This window comes from Triticum aestivum, chromosome 1A (genome assembly GCF_018294505.1).
Source record: "Triticum aestivum cultivar Chinese Spring chromosome 1A, IWGSC CS RefSeq v2.1, whole genome shotgun sequence".
NCBI lineage: Eukaryota > Viridiplantae > Streptophyta > Magnoliopsida > Poales > Poaceae > Triticum > Triticum aestivum.
In genome coordinates this window covers 64,469,306-64,492,951 of record NC_057794.1, presented here as the reverse complement: position 1 = coordinate 64,492,951, position 23,646 = coordinate 64,469,306, and the positions used below count along the sequence as shown (strand labels likewise).

Sequence of the window (23,646 nt, the reverse complement as noted above, 5' to 3'; positions counted from 1 at the left end):
GGAATCTGGGCTCATCATCACTTCCTCATAGTTCATAGGCTTGTCATGGTTATGTAACATGACCTCCAGAACAGGATTACCGTACCACTCTGGTGTGGATCTTACTCTGGTTGACCTACGAGGTTCGGTAGTAACTTGATCAGAAGTTTCATAATCATCATCATTAGCTTCCTCACTTACTGGTGTAGGAATCACTGGAACTGATTTCTGTGATGAACTACTTTCCAATAAGGGAGTAGGTACAATTACCTCATCAAGTTCTAATTTCCTCCCACTCACTTCTTTTGAGAGAAACTCTTTCTCTAGAAAGGATTCATTCTTAGCAACGAATAACTTGCCTTCGGATCTGTGATACAAGGTGTACCCAACAGTCTCCTTTGGGTATCCTATGAAGACACATTTCTCCGATTTGGGTTCGAGCTTATTAGGTTGAAGCTTTTTCACATAAGCATTGCAGCCCCAAACTTTAAGAAACGACAACTTGGGTTTCTTGCCAAACCATAGTTCATAAGGTGTCATCTCAACCGATTTTGATGGTGCCCTATTTAATGTGAATGCAGCAGTCTCTAAACCATAACCCCAAAACGATAGCGGTAAATCAGTGAGAGATATCATAGATCGCACCATATCTAATAAAGTGTGGTTACGACGTTCGGACACACCATTACACTGTGGTGTTACAAGTAGTGTGAGTTGCGAAACTATTCCGCATTGTTTCAAATGAAGACCAAACTCATAACTCAAATATTCGCCTCCACGATTAGATCGTAGAAACTTAATTTTCTTGTTACGATGATTTTCTACTTCACTCTGAAATTCTTTGAACTTTTAAAATGTTTCAGACTTATGTTTCATTAAGTAGATATACCCATATCTTCTCAAATCATCTGTGAAGGTAAGAAAATAACGACACCCGCCGCGAACATCAACACTCATCGGACCGCATACATCAGTATGTATTATTTCCAACAAGTCTGTTGCTTGCTCCATTGTTCCAGAGAATGGAGTCATAGTCATCTTGCCCATGAGGCATGGTTCGCAAGCATCAAGTGATTCCAAAAGCCCATCAGCATGGAGTTTCTTCATGCGCTTTACACCAATATGACCTAAACGGCAGTGCCACAAAAAAGTTGCACTATCATTATTAAACTTATATCTTTTGTCTTCAATACTATGAATATGTGTATCACTACTATCAAGATTTAGTAAAAATAGGGTGCATGACCATAAAAGATATTATTCATATAAATAGAACAACTATTATTCTCTAATTTAAATGAATAACCGTCTCGCATCAAACAAGATCCAGATATAATGTTCATGCTCAACGCTGGCACCAAATAACAATTATTTAGGTCAAAACTAATCCCAAAGGTAGATGTAGAGGTAGTGTGCCGACGGCGATCACATCGACTTTGGAACCTTTTCCCATAAGCATCGTCACCTCGTCCTTAGCCAATCTTCGCTTAATCCGTAGCCCCTGTTTCGAGTTGCAAATATTAGCAACAGAACCAGTATCAAATACCCAGGCACTACTGCGAGCATTAGTAAGGTACACATCAATAACATGTATATCAAATATATCACTTTGCCATCCTTCTTCTCCGCCAAATACTTGGGGCAGTTCCACTTCCAGTGACCAGTCCCTTTGCAGTAGAAGCACTCAGTCTCAGGCTTAGGTCCAGACTTGGGCTTCTTCACTTGAGTAGCAACCTGCTTGTGGTTCTTCTTGAAGTTCCCCTTCTTCCCTTTACCCTTTTTATTGAAACGGGTGGTCTTGTTGACCATCAACACTTGATGCTCTTTCTTGATTTCTACCTCCGCAGCCTTTAGCATTGCGAAGAGCTCGGGAATCGTCTTATCCATCCCTTGTATATTATAGTTCATCATGAAGCTCTTGTAGATTGGTGGCAGTGATTGAAGAACTCTGTCAATGACACTATCATCAGGAAGATTAACTCCCAGCTGAGTCAAGTGGTTGTGGTACCCAGACATTTTGAGTATATGTTCACTGACAGAACTATTCTCCTCCATTTTGTAGATGTAGAACTCATTGGAGACTTCATATCTCTCAATCCGGGCATTTGCTTGAAATATTAACTTCAACTCCTGGAACATCTCATATGCTCCATGACGTTCAAAACGTCGTTGAAGTCCCGATTCTAAGCCGTAAAGCATGGCACACTAAACTATCGAGTAGTCATCAACTTTGCTCTGCCAGGTGTTCACAACATCTGGCGTTGCTCCTGCAGCGGGTTTTTCACCTAACGGTGCTTCCAGGACGTAATTCTTCTATGCAGCAATGAGGATAATCCTCAAGTTATGGACCCAGTCCGTGTAATTGCTACCATCATCTTTCAACTTAGCTTTCTCTAGGAACGCATTAAAATTCAACGAAACAACAGCGCGGGCCATCTATCTACAACAACATAGACATGCAAAATACTATCAGGTACTAAGTTCATGATAAATTAAAGTTCAATTAATGAAATTACTTAAGAACTCCCACTTAGATAGACATCTCTCTAATCATCTAAGTGATCACGTGATCCATATCAACTAAACCATGTCCGATCATCACGTGAGATGGAGTAGTTTTACATGGTGAACATCACTATGTTGATCATATCTACTATATGATTCATGCTCGACCTTCCAGTCTCAGTGTTCTGAGGCCATATCTGTATATGCTAGGATTGTCAAGTTTAACCCAAGTAATCTGCGTGTGCAAAACTGGCTTGCACCCATTGTATGTGAACGTAGAGCTTATCACACCTGATCATCATGTGGTGTCTCAGCACGATGAACTGTAGCAACGGTGCATACTCAGGGAGAACACTTATACCTTGAAATTTAGTGAGAGATCATCTTATAATGCTACCACCGAACTAAGCAAAATAAGATGCATAAAGGATAAACATCACATGCAATCAATATAAGTGATATGATATGGCCATCATCATCTTGTGCCTTTGATCTCCATCTCCAAAGTACCATCATGATCACCATCGTCACCAGCTTGACACCTTGATCTCCATTGAAGCATCGTTGTCGTGTCGCCAACTATTGCTTCTACGACTATCGCTACCGCTTAGTGATAAAGTAAAGCAATTACATGGCGATTGCATTTTATACAATAAAGCGACAACCATATGGCTCATGCTAGTTGTCGATAACTGTGTTACAAAACATGATCATCTCATACAATAAAATTTAGTATCATGCCTTGACCATATCACATCACAACATGCCATGCAAAAACAAGTTAGACGTCCTCTACTTTGTTGTTGCAAGTTTTACGTGGCTGCTACGAGCTGAGCAAGAACCGTTCTTACCTACACATCAAAAACTACAACGCGGTATAGTGATTGCTTTTTGATCTTCAGAAAGAACCTTGTTCATTGAATCCGATTCAACTAAAGTTGGACTAACTGACACCCACCAGCCACCTGTGTGCGAAGCACGTCAGTAGAACCAGTCTCGCGTAAGCGTACGCGTAATGTCGGTCTGAGTCGCTTCATCCAACAATACCGCTGAATCAAGAATCAACTAGTGACGGCAAGCAATATGTATATACCCACGCCCACAACTCCTTTGTGTTCTACTCGTGCATATAACATCTATGCGTAGACCTGGCTCGGATGCCACTATTGGGGAACGCGGTAATTTCAAAAAAATTCCTACGTACACGCAAGGTCTATCATGGTGATGCATAGCAACGAGAGGGGAAGAGTGTTGTCCACATACCCTCGTAGACCATAAGCGGAAGCGTTATGACAACCGGTTGATGTAGTCGAACGTCTTCACAATCCGACCGATCCTACCGAAAGTACGGCACCTCCGCGATCTGCACACGTTCGGCTCGGTGACGTCCCATGAAATCTTCATCCAGCTGAGTGTCGAGGGAGAGCTTCGTCGGCACGACAGCATGATGACGGTGATGATGAAGCTACCGGAACAGGGCTTCGCCTAAGCACTACAACGATATGACCGAGGTGGATTATGGTGGAGGGGGCACCGCACGTGGCTAAACAATGTCAACTTGTGTGTTCTAGGGTGCCCCCCTACCACCATATATAAAGGAGCAAGGGGAGAGGCCGGCCGGCCCAAGGGCGTGCAAAGGAGGGGAGGAATCATCCTCCTAGTAGGAGTAGGATTCCTCCTTTCCTAGTCCTACTAGGAGGGGGAAGGAAGGAGTGGGAGAGGGGAAGGAAAGGGGGGGCGCCACCCCCTCCTAGTCCAATTCAGACACAAGGGGGAGGGGCGCGCGGCCTGCCCTGGCAGCCCCTCTCTGTCTCCCCACTAAGGCCCATCTAGGCCCACTACTGCCCAGGGGGGTTCCGGTAACCCTCCGACACTCTGGTTTTCTCCGAAATCACCCGGAACACTTCTGGTGTCCTAATATAGCCGTCCAATATATCAATCTTTATGTCTCAACCATTTCGAGACTCCTCGTCATGTCCGTGATCACATTCGGGACTCCGAACAACCTTCGGTACATCAAAATACATAAACTCATAATACTGATCGTCACCGAACGTTAAGCGTGCGGACCCTATGGGTCCGAGAACTATGTAGAAATGACCGAGACTCATATCCGGTCAATAACCAATAGCAGAACCTAGATGCTCATATTGGTTCCTACATATTCTATGAAGATCTTTATCGGTCAAACCACATAACAACATATGTTGTTCCCTTTGTCATCGGTATGTTACTTGCCTGAGATTCGATCGTCGGTATCTCAATACCAAGTTCAATCTTGTTACCGGCAAGTCTCTTTACTCGTTCCTTCATGCAACATCCCATAACTAACTCATTAGTCACATTGCTTGCAAGGCTTATAGTGATGTGCATTACCGAGAGGGCCCGGAGATACCTCTTCGATACACAGAGTGACAAATCCTAATCTCAATCTATGCCAACTCAACAAACACCATCGGAGACACCTGTGGAGCATCTTTATAGTCACCCGGTTATGTTGTGACGTTTGATAGCACACTAAGTGTTCCTCCGGTATTCGGGAGTTGCATAATCTCATAGTCATAGGAACATGTATAACTTATGGAGAAAGCAATAGCAGTAAACTAAACGATCATCGTGCTAAGCTAACGGATGGGTCAAGTCAATCACATCATTCTCTAATGATGTGATCCCGTTTATCAAATGACAACTCTTTGTCCATGGTTAGGAAACTTAACCATCTTTGATCAACGAGCTAGTCAAGTAGAGGCATACTAGTGACACTTTGTTTGTCTATGTATTCACACATGTACTAAGTTTTCGGTTAATACAATTCTAGCATGAATAGTAAACATTTATCATGATATAAGGAAATATAAATAACAACTTTATTATCGCCTCTAGGGCATATTTCCTTCACTTTCTTCCAGTTGACCTTACACTTTCCTCCTGGTAATTCTTCTTCTTAGGCCCATAGAAATATGTGCCTGGTCTTGTCTATGTCTTTCAGAAGCCTTCTCGGCGGCCGGAGTACAGTCAAGGCGAATGTTGGCGTAGCAGAGAGCACGCTCCGCATGAGAACCCTTCTCCTGGGCCTGTTCATGAGCTTTCCCTTCCATCCCGCAAGCCGTGATCTGATTCTATGGACTATCCTAATTCTACCCTTGGAGATCGGAAGACCTAAATATGTCATGGGGAAGCCAACTATTGTTCCACCAATTTTTTGAAGGATATCATCGAGGTTTAGACCGCCGCACCTAATTGGAGCCACCGTAGATTTCTCCTGGTTTAGTCTTAGGCCCGTCGCGTCTCCGAAGAGTTAAGGGATATCCAATAGTGTATCTACCTCCTCTTTTCTAGGGTTTGCGAAGATGACCGCATCATCGGTGTACAAGCTAATTGTCATGCTAACTCCTCTACCAGGTAGCTACACGAGGATGCCCTGGTTAGTGACCGCAGAGAGTAGCCTGTGGAGTGGATCTATCGCATGAATAAACAGCAATGGCGACAGAGGATCGCCTTGTCATAGGCCCTGGTGATGTATGATCGGCGGCCCTGCATCTCCATTTAGAAGACAGGAGCATGATGCCGAGGACAATAGAAGAGTGATCCAGTCCTGCCACCATGCACTAAAACCCATATGCTGCAGAAGTTTCAAAAGATACTCCCAGGAGATTGAATCGAAGGCTTTTGCTATGTCTAGCTTGAACAGGAGCGTCGTTTTGTTATATCTTTGGAGTGCTTTGACGCAACTCTGAATGTATAAGTAGCTGTCATGTATGCATTTCCCTTTCTGGAAAGTTGATTGGGTCGGTGAGATGATCTCCAAGATTATCTTGGCCAGCCTCATCGATAAAACCTTTGTGATTAGCTTAGCAACTGAGTTGATCGGGCTAATCGGTCTGAAATGTGTCATCTTCGATGTAGCTTATTTTTTGGGGAGTAGGGCGATGAAAGCTTTGTTGATCTCCTCAAAGTTATTCCCAGCGAGGTGATAAAACTTTCTGAAAACCTCCATTATGTCCTCTTTAATGGTGCTCCAACTAGCTCTGAAGAACTGACCGGTGAAACTGTCCGCTCCAGGTGCCCTTTCAGCCGGTGATGTGATGATCGCGGCCCAGACATCCCCTTCTGTGAAAGGGTTACCCAATCCCTGTGCATTGATCCTTGGAATCTGCAACTCATTCATGTTGATAGTGTGTTGACGTTGCTTGCTTGTGCCAAGAGATTCAGTGAAGTGCTTATGGATTTCCTCTGTTATTGCAGCGTGTTCAGTTACAGTTGCTCCTTCTTTCGTCTTGATCGCATAGATGTGCTTCTCTCTTCTCCTAGCATTGCATTTGGCGTGGAAGAACATTGTGCTTGCATCACCTGCCAGAAGCCAAATCACCCGGGAAGCTTGTCTTTTTCTTGCCCTCTCGATCACCGCATGGCCCAACACCCTTGCTTTAATTGCTTTCTGAGACTGAATTCTGCAATAGATAAGAGTCTTTTCTCTTGAGCAATGTCCAGACGTAGGATGATTTCATTTCCCATGTGAAACTGCATTTTTTCTTTGCTACGTCAACCATGACTGCCCCTTCATCAGGATGAAAATCAACATGGACCTTTTTAAGATGGCGTATACACGGTTGGAGCATACGACCAGGGAGGTTTTCTTCCTTCGTGGATGTCAGTGTAAGAGCATCTCCAGTCATTTGGCCCCCTAGGGGCTTGAAATAGCGCCGCCTGGAGGCACGAGGGCAAAAAATCGGCGTGGGGGCGGTCGGTTTCCCAACCGCCGCCCCATGGTCACCCCAAACACCGTTTAAAAAAAACAAAGTCGACCAAAATTCGGCCAAACACAACACAAATTCTGCCAAACTAGGCGATTTCATTGATATTTACAAAACACTGAAAACATAATTTAAAAACTAATAACTAAAATGAACTACTGCGCCGCCACCGTCCACCTTCTACATGTCGAGGAGCCTGTAGAACTTGGTGTAGTCATCGTTGTCGTCGTCGTCGTTGCCGTCCCTGCTGCACCCCCGGCTAGCGTAGCCGATGCGTGGGGGGTTGGACGGCCCGGGCGCCTCCTTGTCGTTGTCGTCGAGGATGACGATGTCGCCCTCCTCACATCCGCAGTGCCGAGCGGCGATCTCCTCGAGGGTGCGGCGCTGACGCGCCATCTCCTCGCAGACGTAGTCCTCCCGCGCCCACCTAAGAGCGGTCTCGTCAGCGGCAACCATGGCCTCATGCTCCTTCTTCACGGGGAGCAGCCCTGGCTCGATCTTCAGCTGGACAAGGCGGGAAGAGGGAGAAGAGGGGCCACGGCCGCCTCCTTGATGACGAGGGTGCCACCGCGGGTGCGACGCCCGAGCGGCGTCTCCTGCGGCTCCGGCTTGACGGGGCGGAGCGTCGGCGATCCGGAGGGTAGGGAGCCCGACAATGAGGAGGTCGCCGTCTCCATTCACCACAGCGTCCAGGAGCTTCCGCGGCAACGAGAGAAGGAGGGGGCGCTAGGTACTCCAAGTGCGGTGTGTTGTCGGCCTCGATGTGCTTGAGGACGGCTTCGAGGGTGCGGCCGGGGACACCCCACCATTGGCGCCACCCCACGGAGTTGAGGCGGCCGCGTGGCTCGACGCCGTTGGTGGATGCGAGCTGCTCCTCGTGGCGGCGGTCGAAGTATGCCGTCCATAGTGTGTTGCTATCGGGGGCGTACCTCGGCTAGTTCTGCGCCTGCTCTGGCAGCGACGGTCAGATGCACGCGATCTCCACGCGGCGATTAGCGTCGGTGGGCGCTGGAGGGACTGGGACGCCGCCGGCGCTCAGCCTCTACGAGCCCGGCACCCGCATGTCCAGCGGAGCCGGGTAGTCGGCCCCGTAGAGGAGGCGTGCCTTGTCCTCGTGCAGGTGGCGGCAGCCGAAGCCGTTGGCCGCCGCACCATCGCCTGGGTAATGCTTGGCCATGGTCGTTGGCGGGGGAGAGAGGAGAGACATGCGTCGGCGGTGAGAGGTCAAGAGGGGAGAGGGTTCTGATGCGAAGGAGTGTACGTTCACCGGCGAGGGAGGCGCGGCGTTTATAGCCGCGGGTGGGCGGCAAGAGGGCGGCCTCTGTGTGTACACGTGACGGGAGTGCGCGGGACACGCGTCGTGCCTTCACTGCGCCGCCCATGAGGCATCAATGGAAGGCTGACCGGCGAGGCAGTGCAGAAGCATTGGCATCGATTCCCCGCGGGAAACCGGGGTGATGAGGACGACGAACACGTCTAGTCACTGACTCGGCGGGCCCGCCGGGCTTTCACGCCAAAACTGTTTCCCCCGGCACCCCCCGGGCGACCCCCAGCGCGTCGAGTTTGACCTGGATCTGCCGGCGCCAAATCCGCCCCTAATCAGTGAAAATTGGGCTTCTCAGGGCGCGACTGGGCTGTTTTTTCACGCCCGTGATAAAAAAGGGCCTTGGGGGCCTATTGGGGGCGCGGCTGGAGATGCTCTAATCTCCGTATAGGATATGCCACACCTTAGGCTGCACTGATTTATTTTTGCTATAAAACTATGTTTATTTTTGGTTATGTTGAATTTGTTGGCTATGTGCATCGCGCTATGCGAAGATCGGGCATTCTTTCGATACGGTTGTATAATCTCGATATATCAATTGAATGAAATGTCCTTTATAAAAAAATGACAGCCATGTGTGGCACCTCACACAACAATGGACTCTCATTAGCGGACAAGGTCCACCGACTCGATGATATATCGCACACCCAAGCGACCACAAGGACCCGCGTGTGATTGAGCTTGTTCAAGGGCGGTGCCTTAGCTTCTCGACTGTGCTATGGCTATGGCCAAAGTTTCAACTACATACTTAGAGCATGTCTAGTAGAACCCTCAAGCCCTTACTAGCGTTTTAAGGGTCCAAAAATGGTCTTTTTGTGCACTTTAACGGGTTGAAAAACAGGGGCAAAGATTAGAACCCTCAAACCCAACCTTTATAACGGAATATTCCCCATGAACGACGTTGTCATTGCGGGCATACCGTCGAGCACCTCGTGCACGACGGACGGAGGGCGGGGCGGGCGCGGGTGGAGGGCAGTGGCCGGGGGCTGGGAGACGGAGGCGGAGGGCGCGGGGGCGGGAGCAGGCACGGGCCGGAGGGCAGTGGCGGCGGGTCGAGGCGGAGGGCGCGGAGGCAAAGGGGCGCGGGAGGAGGAGAGGTCGGGGGGCGGGCGCGCTGGAGTAGAAGCCGGTGGGGCGACGGGACGTATGGCGACGGTCGGGGCCGGGGCGAGCGCGGCTGCGGCCGGGAGGAGGTGGAGGAGAGGCCGGCGGCTGGGGGCGGGGCGGGCGCGCGGGAGGTCGAGGGGCGGCCGGCGACGGCGGGGGAGACTAGCAGCGGCGGACGCGGGCCTGGGCGCGGGATTTTTCCCTCCCGCCTAAGGATAGCCGCCAAATGAGGGTTGGGGTAGGTTTTGCTCCTCAACCCTTACTTTTCAGGGTTGGGAGAGGGTTTGAGGGTTGGACCCTTAAAAAAATTTAAGGGTTTGAGGGTTAAGGGGTTCTAGTCTACACGATTTCTTGCTCGCAAACTGTAAAAAAGCAGTTATTTATAAGGGTTTGGAGGTTTGAGGGCTCTGCTAGAGATGCTCTTATAGCATCTTCAGCAGACCTCGTATAGATGGTCAAACCCATAAAATAACCATTTTTTGTAATTTCAATAAAAAGAAGATCCGGACAAATCCTTTAAAATCGTCCGACCTTTAAAAAATTTTAACGAGCCCCGTAAACATGTAGCCGAAACCCTCGTATCTATAATTTTGATGGCAACTTTTACAAAGCCCTAGATACCAATCAACGTTGGCGGTTGAAAAATCTCTACTCCGGCTAACGCCATGAAGCTCGCCCGGCCGCCCGGCCACCACGCCCGTCCGTCCATGCCGGCCGGCCGGCCGCGTCGTCCACCCCGGCCACAGCGCACAGCGACGGAGGTGCTAGCTAGCTAGCTCGCTTTTGGATGGATTCGAGCTAGGCTAGCTAGCTAGCTCGCTCCTGGATGGATTGGAGCAGAGCTAGCTAGCTAGCTCTTGATCGATTCGAGCAGATCTAATGGATGGATCCCGCGGCTCTATTTTTGACCGTTTCGTGTGTTATTTGTCGATTTTGCGGAAGCAAGCTAGCTGACTATGGACACGGATGAGAAGAAGAAGAAGATGTGAAGAAAGAATATAAGTGAATATTCCGTTTTACAGTTTAAATTTGAGGGGTCTGTTCTGCCGCAGTAAAAACCGATCCTTAAAACGCGTTTTTCATGAACTGCAAAAGTGTTTTGCGGATCGGCAGGATATAGGGTCTGCTAGAGATGCTCTTAGAGTCGCAACAACCTTCGCGTCACTATCGGGGCGGCAATCCTCTCGATCAGCTGCTGCATTGAGCACTTGCGCTTGCACGATCCGAACTACGCTTGCTATAGAAATGACACCACGCCAGCCCATGACGGCTAGGCTTTTCCCTTAACTCTCTTTTTGTCATTTTAGTTTTTGCTCATTTTACTTATGCCACTCTAGAATTTAACATTTTACTTTTACCATTTTTTGCTTTTAACAATACATCATAAATGCACCGTGGCAAAAACAATAATGTTTTATTTCACTTTTGCCATTCTTAACTTTTGACAATGTATTACAATTGTCACTTCAAATATTTTGTTTTTGCCACGGAATGGCAAAAGTGGTATATTATCAAAAGCTAAGAGTGACAAAAGTGAAATGTCAAATTCTAGAGTGGCATAAGCACAGTGGACAAAAGCTAAAGTGGCAGAAACAAAGTTTTCCCTCGATTGAGAACTGTTTTCCCTCGATTGAGAACTTCATAAGTCTGGGTCGATTTCTGTATACTGCAACTTCAGAATAGTTCTTTTTCTAGTATGCGCTGAATTTATTTTTTAGCATGTGTTGGCCTTAAGGCGGTTATCATCTTGTGCAAAACGTGCATCCGCTTAAGGCTCTACTGAAAATTTTTCCTTTTATTTGAAGAGGGTTTCCTATGGAGTTGATCTGCAATGCTAGTACATATATCGGCGTAATTCAAGATAAGCTCGCAATATGCATGTCAGAAAAGGAGAGCTATAGCTCCCGGTGCAGGAAATATGCCAACCAGAAGAAAGGGACATAAGAAAAGACACTATAGAAAAGGCACAGTTACGTGGCTCATCAAGAAAACAGTCTCTCTCGAGTCTTGAGCACTGCATTACAATCCATCTATTCAATCAGCAGACGTACATTACATTAACTGATGCGATCACGCATGCTCCTAAACCTCCTATCATGGACTTCGACCCTTTGAGAAACCCCTGCAGTACGGGAACAAAAGCAAGTTAGGACGGCCATGGATCACCAACCGGCCAGGACAAATGAACATATGATTGAGTACTTAATCAGCCACTAGGAGCAGTCGATCAGTTGATGATTAGACTAAAGCAAGGCGCGTGTGCATGCCGTGTTCATTTGTGTTTTGTTCGAAAACGAAGGGCGAGACCTTAAATCAGTGTCCCGCGTCGTCGTCGACAAGCTCGCGCCACCCACTCCTCCGGCAATGGCGGCAATACCACTACACGTACGTACATTTCCGCTACAAGCTTTTAGATCTTTTGCTTCTATATATATAGCCATGTTGGCGTTTGTGGCTTGGCAGTAAGCACTAGCCAGCAAAGCTACTCTCCTTCCTTCATTCCTCCTCCCCGGCCGGCTGGTAAGTTGGTCGGTCAGGCCTCAATCACCATGGGCGGTTCGTCGACGTTCATGCCGGCGCCTGCCATGGCGACGACGGCTCTGATACTCCTCCTAGTGTTTTCGTCGTCGCCAGCGGTGGTGGCGTGGAAAGATTCCGGACTGTCCGTAGGGTTCTATAAGGAGTTGTGTCCCAAGGCCGAGAAGGTCGTCCGGCGAGTCGTCACCAAGGCCTTCAAGAAGGAGCCCGGCACCCCCGGCGACATCATCCGCCTCTTTTTCCACGACTGCTTTGTCCGTGTAAGCCGCTCGCTGATGTTCACTAAGTTTGAGTTCATGATGTTTTGCACGGCAGTTTTTACTCGATTTTTGCCACTTAGAGTGGACTTAATAAACCCAGTGTAGGTGCACCTTTTATCTGTGCCGTCCCTTTTCACGGGGAGATCCATGATGCTAGCTAACTAAGTTCATTCCATGCAAAAATAATATTATTTGCAATATTTATGGCGCACCACAAGTTCTGAAATATTTTTACACACGGTAGATATAATGATTCGTTGACCTGAAAAGTTGATATTTTGTTTGCGAGAAATCGAAAGTAAAAAGAAAATAATGCACACGATATCTTGAGGCATAAATGGATGGGTATATAGAGGATGTAGGTGGGTTCATCCACATTTTTTCCTGTGTGATCAGGAACATGGTGTGTAATTTGAAGGTCTTCCGTTTGAGCATGCTAGTCATGGGTCGGTCTTTTTTTTTCCACCATCATGAAAAGTGCCACAAATATTTGCACCATCAACATTTATACTTTGGTCAAGCTTTCAAACAGTACAGAGACTAATTGGAATATACTGGGCACTATATTTAGTTATTGAAATTTCGATAAGTTTCTTATGTAATGGATTTGTAATTTTTATAGCTTCCCTTTACAAAGTTATGATGTTTATGATGACAATTGAATTATGTGCATGAAGTGCGGTGCCTCCAAGGGAAAATTCTGAGATCTACCACTTGTGGTATTAAAAAAAATCCAGTGTTCTAACATTTTTATTACAAAATCTTTGGGAGGCTTCTTGTTAAGCTGTTTATTGACTTTTGAGGTTAACTTGCCGTCTATATTCTAGGTTTTGTCTCGCAGAAAGATATTAATATAACCATATTCTATAAATAAACTATGAATGCAATAACAAGTACACAAAACACAGAATGAAATGCAAAACGTAAGTTGCATTGAAAATAAAATAGCAGTACATACAAGAAATGTGCAACCTTGATTAAGAAATGTTTTACAATTAGCTTGGACATAAACTAGCAACTCAGATAACATCCTAATGAAACCAATTTAATGATGTTTCTACACATTAAGGAATAATGTTGTAAGAATGATACATTTTAAAAGCTCTTTATATTTATAAATGAGTAGAGTACATTTTTTAGTTGCACGTGTGTAACTACTTAACTTTACTCAGAGCAATATTGTATATGTTTTTAGGGTTGTGACGCCTCGGTGCTACTCGAGTCAACACCAGGGAACACGGCGGAGAGGGACTCGAAGCCAAACAACCCCAGCTTGGATGGTTTCGAGGTCATAAGTGACGCCAAGGAGATTCTTGAGAAACTTTGCCCACAAACCGTCTCTTGTGCCGACATCCTAGCCCTCTCCGCTCGTGATGGAGCCTTCCTTGCTAGCGGGCTCGACTATGCCATTCCAACGGGCCGGCGTGATGGACTCGTCTCCAAGGAAGACGAGGTTCTCCCTAGTGTCCCTCACCCCGACTTCCGCCATGATCAGCTTATCGAAAACTTCACTGCAAAAGGTAACATACACATCAGTACATACAGACATATAATAGTCGTGCACAACCACATACTTTACGCGTACATACTATATTCTTTCTTAGAATGTGCATAGGTCAATCATTTCTTGGTTTTGGCATCAACATAGAAAATATTACCGACATATACAACACAAATGCATGACACTACATCTACCTTGAAACATGCTCTTATAATACAATACTTACTTTCTAGTGAAGCATGATATTATTTATATAAAATCATTGATCAAAGTGTAACCGTGAAGACCTTGTAATATAATATCTAACGGGCGTATATTGTGACACTGAGAAAAATACGTCAGCCTTTGTTTAATGTACAGGTTTTACGGCCGAGGAGCTGGTGACACTGTCCGGAGCCCACTCCATCGGCACCTCACACTGCTCATCGTTCACGGACCGTTTGTACAAGTACTACAACAACGGTGCATACGGCACGGACCCGGCGATTCCGGCGGCGTATGCTGCGCGTCTCAAGAAGAAGTGTCCGCCGTCGACGGCGGCGCACAACGACACCACAATGGTGCAGCTCGACGACGTGACACCATTCGTGATGGACAACCAGTACTACAAGAACTTGCTGGCCGGCACGGTGGCGTTCGACTCGGACATGGCGCTCATGGACGACCCTGAGACGGCCGCCCTCGTCGACCTCTACGCCCGGGAGCCCTCGGACTACTGGACCAAGCGATTCGCCGCCGCGATGGTGAAGGTCAGCGAGATGGACGTGCTCACTGGCAGCAAGGGGGAGATCAGGCTGAACTGCTCCAAGGTGAACTAGTAATTGATTGAGCTATTGGTTGGAATGCTGCGTTTGTCTCTGTATGTATGCTTGGGGAAATTCACGATATATATTGTTCTATTGTGTTACTTATTTTTCTTTGGTTCGTTTTTATATGGTGGTGTGAAATATGGAAGCACATTTCCAAGAAAGCATATTATTCGATTTGAGTTGTGAATTTGACAAGAAACAATAATGTACTACTAGTCCTACTACGTCATGTTTGTACATTTCCCTTTTATTTATGCATTTGATTCGACTACTATCACTTTGTGAACTTCTTGATGAAATGGTTCAGATTTTAGGTATTCGGATGTTTTATTGAACTGTGGTCGATCAAGTAAACAGAGTTAACACAATCGCAACCAAAGGCAAAGCTAGAGCCTTCCTCAACCCACGCCACCAGAAAGAGGCAAGAAGAAGGGCAATGGATTATTGCTATCATGAACAATGGTAAATGATGCTTAAGAATTTGCATGAAAAAAATAAACAAAAATACAATACCGACAAATCCCTCCATCTTAGCCACTTTCAGATAGACCAAATTGTGCCCGCCCACCTTCTGTTAGATTGACCACAAAATTGACAAGTAAACTAATGAGAAAATGATTGTCTTTAAGTCACACTACACTTGGCTACACAAAACAAGTGAAGTATTTTGTCTTACAGAAAACAACTGGCAAACAATTCCAGAGAAGCTCTCAGTTTCATTTTTGAAGTTAAGGTGTCACCAAAAACCATCCATACCTCGAAAACTCCAGAAATGATGCACTCATCCATCCCACTCTGCTTGCGACACTTTGCTCTTTCCCCAATGTCCAATGCAGGTAAAGCTTAAGGCAATTTTACATAAATATTTGGGCTTGCTATATTGGATACCCTTAGAGACGTAGTTTTAGATAAATATTTGGGCTTACGATTGTTTTAAACATCTTCTCGACTTGTAAGCATGAGGTAAAAGGTGGTGTTAAAAGCAGTGGCACAAGTAATAGTGGTGTATGCAATGTCTATATTCAAGCCATAGAAATCACGGATGCAATATGGCAATTCTGGTGGGAGGATGATGCCAACAAATCAAAAGATATATTGGTTTAGTTTGCCAGCTGGAAACAGTGTATCCCTAAAAATATGAGTGGTTTGGGTTTTCTATATCCTCATTGCTTTAATGTGGCAATGCTGGCAAAAGAAGTCTAAAGGTTGATGTGTGATTTGAAGTCACTTTGTGTGTGGGAGAGTACTACGAGTGAAATACTATTCAGATGGTAGACAAATAAATGGTAGTAAGATGAATAGTGGATTATCCTTTACATGACAAAGCATACTGGCAGACATCCAAGCTTTTAACCGGGGTTCCATATGGAGAGTGGAAAACCGTACACAAATTGATATATGGGATGATAAATGGATTCCGGATTACCCCACAACACGAATTATCACTCCCAAGAAGAGCTTGGCTACGACTAAAAAAAACTTAGTTGTTGGGAAAAAGGTTTCTGACTTACCCAACAATAGACTTGTGGGACGAAGACCTCTTGCGTGATCCCACTGTCAACGCACAAATTGAAGGATTTTGTAGCTTGAAGGTTCACAAAAAAACGTCTTGTTCTCGGTAAGGTCGGCATACCATGGTGAGTGGACACATCAGCTTGGGGACAAGGACAGAAGCTTCATAGAGCACGAGAATCGTCAAATAATCTCATATGAAAGATCATGTAGAGTCATAATAAAGAAAAGGATCTTTCTATGGCACATCTAGATAAGACTTAATTTTTTTAGGGGTAGATAAGACTTAATCAAGTTTTGTCTAAAAGGTGAGATGTTATGGTCCCTTTTCTCTTATCTCCCTGGCCTTTTTTCTGGGTCCCCAATGTTTTGGGGGTACGACATTCTCACGATCATGAGGACACTAGGGCCAGGCTCTTGGGTGGGATGTCATGTTTTTTTGAACAAAAGCAAGTCGTGCTTGAAGGTTGAGCCTTTGATTGTTTGCAATTTTTCTTTGTCCCATAAATCCAGGCTCATGGGCTTTTCTTTTATTTTAGTTGTTAGGTTGTTCCGTAACAAATTTCCTTAGGGGCAACACATGGATGGTGAGAAAAACATGAACAAATTTGGCCTTTTTAGAGCAGTTCCAATCTAGACTTCATGTCTGCACAGTAGACACACATGTGCTTGCTCGCCAAGGAGTTTCTCATCTTTTTTTCTTAACTTTGAATTTTTGGGTGAAGTAAAAAATCTTCAACGATTCTTAAAAAGTTTCACAAAACTAAAAAATAGTGATGAAATAAAAATATGTTTGTGAATTCAAAGAAAATGTTAGTGAATTCTAAGAACAAAGCAAATTTGAAAAAAGGATTGTTAATTTTAAAAATGTTTATGAATCTAAAAAAACATGAATTTAAAGATAGTTCACTATTTATGAAAAAGTTCATCAACCAAAAATGAAAAAAAAATCATGAACAATTTTTTGAAACTATGGACATGCAACTGATCAACGACCTGCCCCTCGTTGCAGTCACATTGGGGCCATACAGTTGCAAGTCTAGTGGTGGGCATACAACTCACAAGCAACCCCTTACATGACGAGTTGCACTCGTGAGTCGTGTTGAGGGCCATACTGTTGCAGTCGATTTACCATACTTGCAGTTGCAAGTGTAGTGGTGAATATTCAACTAGTCACACAAGATTTGCAAAATAAAGTTTACAAATTCTTTATAAGTTCATGAATTTAGAAAACTCAAATATGAAAAATCATCATGATGAATTTGAAAAAAAAACATAACTTGAGAAGATGTTATTTAAAAAAACTCATGAATTCTAAAAAGTGTCCACACACTTCAAAAAGTTTTCATGTACTAAAAATACTATGGATTAAAAATGGGGAAGAAAAGAAAATGAAAAAGAGGAAAAATATGAGAATGAAAATAACAAAAAAGAAAAAGATACTCCTTCCGAGCCATATTAATTGTCATAGTTTAAGTACAAAGTTGCACAAAACATGCGACAATTAATATGGATCGAAGGGAGTAGAAAACAATCAGTACAAAAATCACCATAAAAACGAGAGAAAGATAGCACCTCAAAACCACCGCGTGACCATGGAGACACAAACATATAAAAAAGCAAAAAACAAGGAAGGAATGAACAAATGTAATGGATCAACGCACAGATGGATAAGCCCACGGCCAAAATGGCTGGATGAAAAATTAGTGACTTGTTAGACGCGGGTGGGCGACCCTATGTCTCGCTTAGAGCAAGACGTAGGGAAGCCTCACTGAAGGCGAGAGCGACATGGCCCGGCTCAGGTGCAAGGGAGGACACAACATCACTTTTTTCTCAAGAAAAAGTTACATGTTTTTCGTTTTGTTTTTTTGCTTAAATTTCATATTTTTTATGGTTCCAAATATTATAAGTAAATATATGACAAAAAACACTTTAGATAAAACATTAAAAAAATATTGACCAAGCATTTGAAAAATGTTAAAATATGTATAGAGAAAATATGTTTCATGTATGTGAGAAATGTACACAAAAGCATACACATTGTGTAATAAAAAGTTGCTCATGTATTTTTAAAAAATAAAAAATTGAAAACAAATGTTGACCATTTATTCAAAAAAGTTAAACTTTTACATTAAAAATGTTAAACTTTTATATTAAAAATGTTAAATGTGTGAACAAAAAAAGGTTGACCTTGTATTAAGAAATGTTGAGCTTGTATTTGAAAAATGTTAAATTTGTAGTTAAAAAATGCTGACCATCTATTCAAAAAAGCTTAAATTTATATTTGAAAAATGTTAATGTGTATATAAAAAATGTTGACCATGCTTTCAAAAAATGTTAGACTAGTATTCAAAAAATATTAATCAAGCATTTGGAAAAAATGTTTAATGACAACAAACAATATTGACGATGATTCAAAAATGCTAACCTGGTATTTAAAAATGTTAATCAAGAAAATGAAAAATGTATTAGATAAATACACCAAAATACAATTTACACAAAACATTGAAAAAACGGTTGAGCAAGCTTTTCAAAATTTTAAATACGTATAGTGAAAATCTTTCTTATGTATATGAGAAATGTATACATAAAATATACAATTTGTGTGAAAAAAGTTCATCATATATTTCAAAAAATATAATCCACACATTTGACAACATATGTTGACAATGTATTAACAAATGTTAAACTTGTATTTTAAAATTGTTAAATGTGTAAACAAAAAATGTTGACAATGTATTCAAAAAATGTTGAGCTTGTATTTAGATAATGTTAAATTTGTATTCAAAAAATGTTGACTGTGTATTCAAAAAAGGTTAAACTTATATTTGAAAAATGTAACATGTATATAAAAAATGTTGACCATGCTTTAAAAATATGTTAGACTTGTATTCAAAAATATTAATCAAGCATTTGGGAAAAATGTTAAATGTGTACACAAAATATATCGACCATGTATTCAGAAAATCTTAATTTCATATTTGAAGAATGTTAATCAATAATTTGAAAAAAATTCAAAGTATTTAAAAAATGTATTAGGTTTATATACCAAAAGTCAATTTAAGTAAAACATTAAAAAAAATTGAGCAAGCATTCCAAAATGTTAAATATGTATAGAGAAAATCTTTGTCATGTATATGATAAATTCATACAGATAAATATGAAATTTGTGTGAAAAAGTTGGTCATGTATTTTAAAATTTTATTCCAAACATTTGAAAAAATGCTCATCATGTATTCAAAAAATATTGCACTTTTATTTAAAAATATTAAATGTGTATATAAAAAATATTGAACTTGTATTTGAAAAATGTTAAATGTGTATAGAAAAAATGTTTACTATGTATTAAAAAATAGTAACTTGTATTCGAAAGTTTTTTAATGTGTATATATAAAACGTTGACCGTGGTTTCAGAAAATGATAAAATTGTATTCGAAAAATATTAATCAAGCATTTGGAAAAAATGTTAAATGTGTATAGAATTTTTTTACCATCTATTCAGAAAATATTAATCTGGTATTTGATGAATGCTAATCAAGAATTTGAAAAATATTAAATGTAGTAAAAAAATATTAGATACATACGCCAAAATTGTGTATAGAAAACCTGTGAAACCAGAGACAAAACAAAAAAATCTATGAAAAATGAGAAAACGACATACAAAACCGAAGTAAAACAAAGAAAAAATAAATAAAAGAAAAAAAACCAATGAAAGCAAGAAAATAAATTAGGTAAATCGAAGAAAAATAAAGAAAAACGAAGAAACGAAATTAAAATGGAGAAAGAAACGAAGAAAACCGATGAAAAAATAAAGATAAACAAACAACAAAGGAAGCTGGAAAAAACAATGGAAACCAGCTCTTGTCCCCTCAATTAGGTTGTGCCCTAGTATTCACGACGAACCCCGACGCTTACCCAATGTCTAGCAACGTGCCCATAATCGAGGAGACATAGGACCGAATCCTGGGATCTCCGCCCGTTTCTATAGATGCTTAAGGTGAGAGCTCCTTCCGTCTTGCTATAAGCGAGATATAGTCACTGCAAACACGGGAAGAGTGTGACGTACAGTAGTGCACGCAGCTGGACGGACCCTTGAAGGCGCACAACATAAAACTCGCAAAAAGTCTCCAGCTTGCCAGGAATCGAACTGGCTACCTCCTACTGGAACTGATGGAAGCACATTAGTATTTCTTAAAAATTGTGAAGAATTCTAAAATGTTGAATTTTTTTGAAAAAGTTTTTTTAATTCCAAACATCTTTTAAAAATGTGAATTATTTTTGGAATTTCAAACAATTTTTTGTATCCCAAATAGTTTTTATAATGTCAAACAATTTTTGGAAATTTCAAACATGTTTTGAAAAACATGAACACTATTTTTGAAGCACGAATATTTCTTGGAAAACATGAACATTTTTTGAAATACCAAATAAACCTGGGGGGAATAGTTTTTGGATCCGTGAACAATTGTTTTTTAAACAGGGCATTTTTTTAAACTCCAATTCTTTTAAAAGAGTGATTTATTTTAAAGTGGCAAACATTTTTTAAAATAATGAACATTTTAATTGAATCACCAATTTTTCTGAACATTACAAAAAAATAGAGAAAAAAAGAAGCAGAAAAAAACAGAAAAACCCCGGTTCCCACAAACTGTGGTTACACTGAAAGTGGGCTGCGCCATCTAGCGCACAGATGTTGATTCTTCCAATTCTGACTTGAATGAAGAGAAAACGTAGCCTACATAGCACACGGGGACAACAGGCTCCATGCCCAACGCAGGGATCACGTATTTGCACGAAATTTAGAGAACCTGATCGTGCGATAGATAACTTGGATGAGCCATAGCTAAATCTAATGTAAATGGGAATTAACAGATCTGTACAGCATAGTGGCATACGGAACTGTTTTCTGAGTGCTGAAGGCACGCGTTAAAATTCGAGGAGAGATGCATCCACCGACCGAACGATAATAGTACGAGAATCCAAGACGACATAGCTGATCGATCATTCAGTACGACTCGTCACTCATGCTGCTGCTAATGATATCTGCCTCGATCTTCCCCGCGACCGCCGGTGCCACCACGGCCGTGGTGACCGTGACCGCAGCCTCCCCGCCGTTTCGCGAGACGGTGGCCGCCAGGACGGGCACGCGGTGCCGCTGGAACACCTGGAGCACGCGCGTGAGCGCGCCCGGCCTGGCCGCGCGCAGCCGGACGGCGAAGCACGACGTCTCCCCGGCCGCGACCACCTCGGCGCTGCCGCCGCGTGCGCGGCGGCTCCGCCCGGCAGACATCGCCCTGTGCGCCTCGAGCTCGGCGGCCGTGTCCTCCAGCGCCCTGACGTACGCGATGGCCCCGTCGACGACGTCCGCCCTGCACGCCTGCGCCGTGCACGGGCATGAGCTAGATGCCTCGATCGGCAGACACAAACGCCGGAGAAACAAAAAGAACAGTCGCCAAGAACGGGAACGAGCGGACAAGAGAACGAACCCGATGGGGGAGGTCGGGGAGCAGCGCGCCCAGCTCGTCGAAGAGCACGGACATGGTCTGCCGGCGCGCGCGCTCCAGACGGGGTGACCTGCGCCGCCTGGACGCCCCCGCGCGAGTCACCTCGACCGTCGTCGTCCCCGGCGAGCTTTCCGCTCCCAGACCCAGAGCCAGCCCCAGCGCCTGCGCCTCCTCGGGCATGACGGGGTAAGATGATCTATCTCGCCGGAGCAACCGACCGGCGCGAGTGCCTCTCTGTTTTTGCGGAGTTGCGAGCCGGGGGTACACTTTGTGTTGGGCAGCGGCTTTGGGGACGGGCATGGTGTCAGCTTTTGAGTTGGTGGTGCCTGCTCCGGAAGGGAAAAAGAGCTGGGCTGGCACGTTGGCGGCAAGGGCAAAAGGAGACCACAAATGTACCCTCGTCCTCCTCAACAAAAACTGCATGGAGTAAGGGCATGTACAATGGTAACATCACCTTATAGCTGCTCCATACTCCACATAGATAAAGCCATGGTCATTCCACAATGGAAGCAGCACGCATCCCTTTTTCTTTGTTGGGTCCACATTCAACCTTTCCTGTCCCACATCCTCTCTTTACCTCCTTTCTTTTTCACCTTGGCCAGCTGCTTTTCATCGAGGAGACCGGTTCCTCTGCAAGATCCCCCCCCCTCTCTCTCTCTCTACAAGCGGTAGCCTTTTTCTAATTCAGGGAATCTAGACCGATGTGGAGTCTGAGGCACTAGTCCAGCGTGGCCCGTTGGCCATGCTCTAAAAGGCTCTCTCCATGCTTGGGGTAGAGGCATCTTTAGAGCATGACCAATGGGTAGCTTCAAACGGATGCCCCGCAGGTTCAGCTAGGTTCGGAGCTAGCTTTGGATAAAAAGGTATAGCCTCGCAGGTGAAGGTGTAGCCTATAGAAGAGCAGGACTCTTCGGCTGTGAGAGCTAAGCAAAAGGGGAAAAGCAGAGGCAACCGTGATGCATGCGAGGAGAGAGACAGAGAGAGAAGAAGAAAATGGCATGCATGTAAAAGGAGAGATGTTGCAAGATGGGGTCCACTGGAGTGCAGCCTCGGTTGGATGAAAAAATTCACAAACGATAGTTTCATTTACTTTTGCTTAGTTTAAGAGCTGGAGCAGCAGCTAAGTGCTGCCTCCATTGTTCCTTATAGTGTCAGGTACTCATCAGGACACAGCCGGGTGTCAAAGGACTTTAGTGAAGTGAGCATGCAGCATCTTTGATCTGAACTCTGGTGCACATTCACATTGGTTGTGAACTTGTGATATATAGACATATAGTGTCACGTATAAGAAACAAGAAAAAGTAGGGGGCATCTGTAGTGTCACGTATTCAGGATACAGCTAGTTGTCAAAGGCTTGGGGTGAAAACTTGGGTGGGCATTCACATTGGTGGTCACATATTGTTCGAAGTAATATTTCACAAACTAACATCAAACAAAGTACAGTGGTTACTACGAAATGACATTTTTTTAAAGACTCGTATCTATTATAAAAATTCATTGAGATTACAAAGCACTTCAACCATAATAATAATTATATCGAGGTCCCGGACCACCGAACAACCACTACCGCTAGAATGTTGAGCTACTACTTCCATAGTCACACATTTTGACTATGGACCAAACATGCCCTTAACCACACTTTTCCTACTAACTCGTGGCATGCCACAAAAAATGTGGTGAACAAATTAGTCGCCACAAGTGTGACGTGATTTGGCAAAAGCATGTGTGTATGATATGTGGGACATACTCCTAAGTAAGTGTGGCATGCCACCACTGTGGCAGTGAAACAAACAACAGCCTTAAGCAGCTGTCACACTTGTGTGCCAACATTTGACAATGTGTGCCTATGAACC

At 43.9% G+C, this 23,646-nt stretch overlaps 2 protein-coding genes across 2 annotated transcripts; one reads left to right on the top strand and one right to left on the bottom strand.

Moving 5' to 3' along the window:
* The first annotated feature begins 12,120 nt into the window (after nucleotides 1-12,120).
* LOC123190339 (peroxidase 5) lies at nucleotides 12,121-14,992 on the top strand. The gene is made up of 3 exons (XM_044602967.1): nucleotides 12,121-12,467; nucleotides 13,663-13,987; nucleotides 14,329-14,992. The coding sequence occupies exons 1-3, from the start codon at nucleotides 12,219-12,221 to the stop codon at nucleotides 14,784-14,786; spliced, it is 1,032 nt and encodes a 343-aa protein (XP_044458902.1). The 5' UTR covers nucleotides 12,121-12,218; the 3' UTR covers nucleotides 14,787-14,992.
* Nucleotides 14,993-21,272: 6,280 nt separating this feature from the next.
* Nucleotides 21,273-22,125, bottom strand: LOC123095209 (uncharacterized). Its single transcript, XM_044517018.1, has 2 exons — nucleotides 21,776-22,125; nucleotides 21,273-21,666 (listed from the first exon to the last, which is right to left on the bottom strand). The coding sequence occupies exons 1-2, from the start codon at nucleotides 22,091-22,093 to the stop codon at nucleotides 21,295-21,297; spliced, it is 690 nt and encodes a 229-aa protein (XP_044372953.1). The 5' UTR covers nucleotides 22,094-22,125; the 3' UTR covers nucleotides 21,273-21,294.
* Between the last annotated feature and the right edge of the window lie 1,521 nt (nucleotides 22,126-23,646).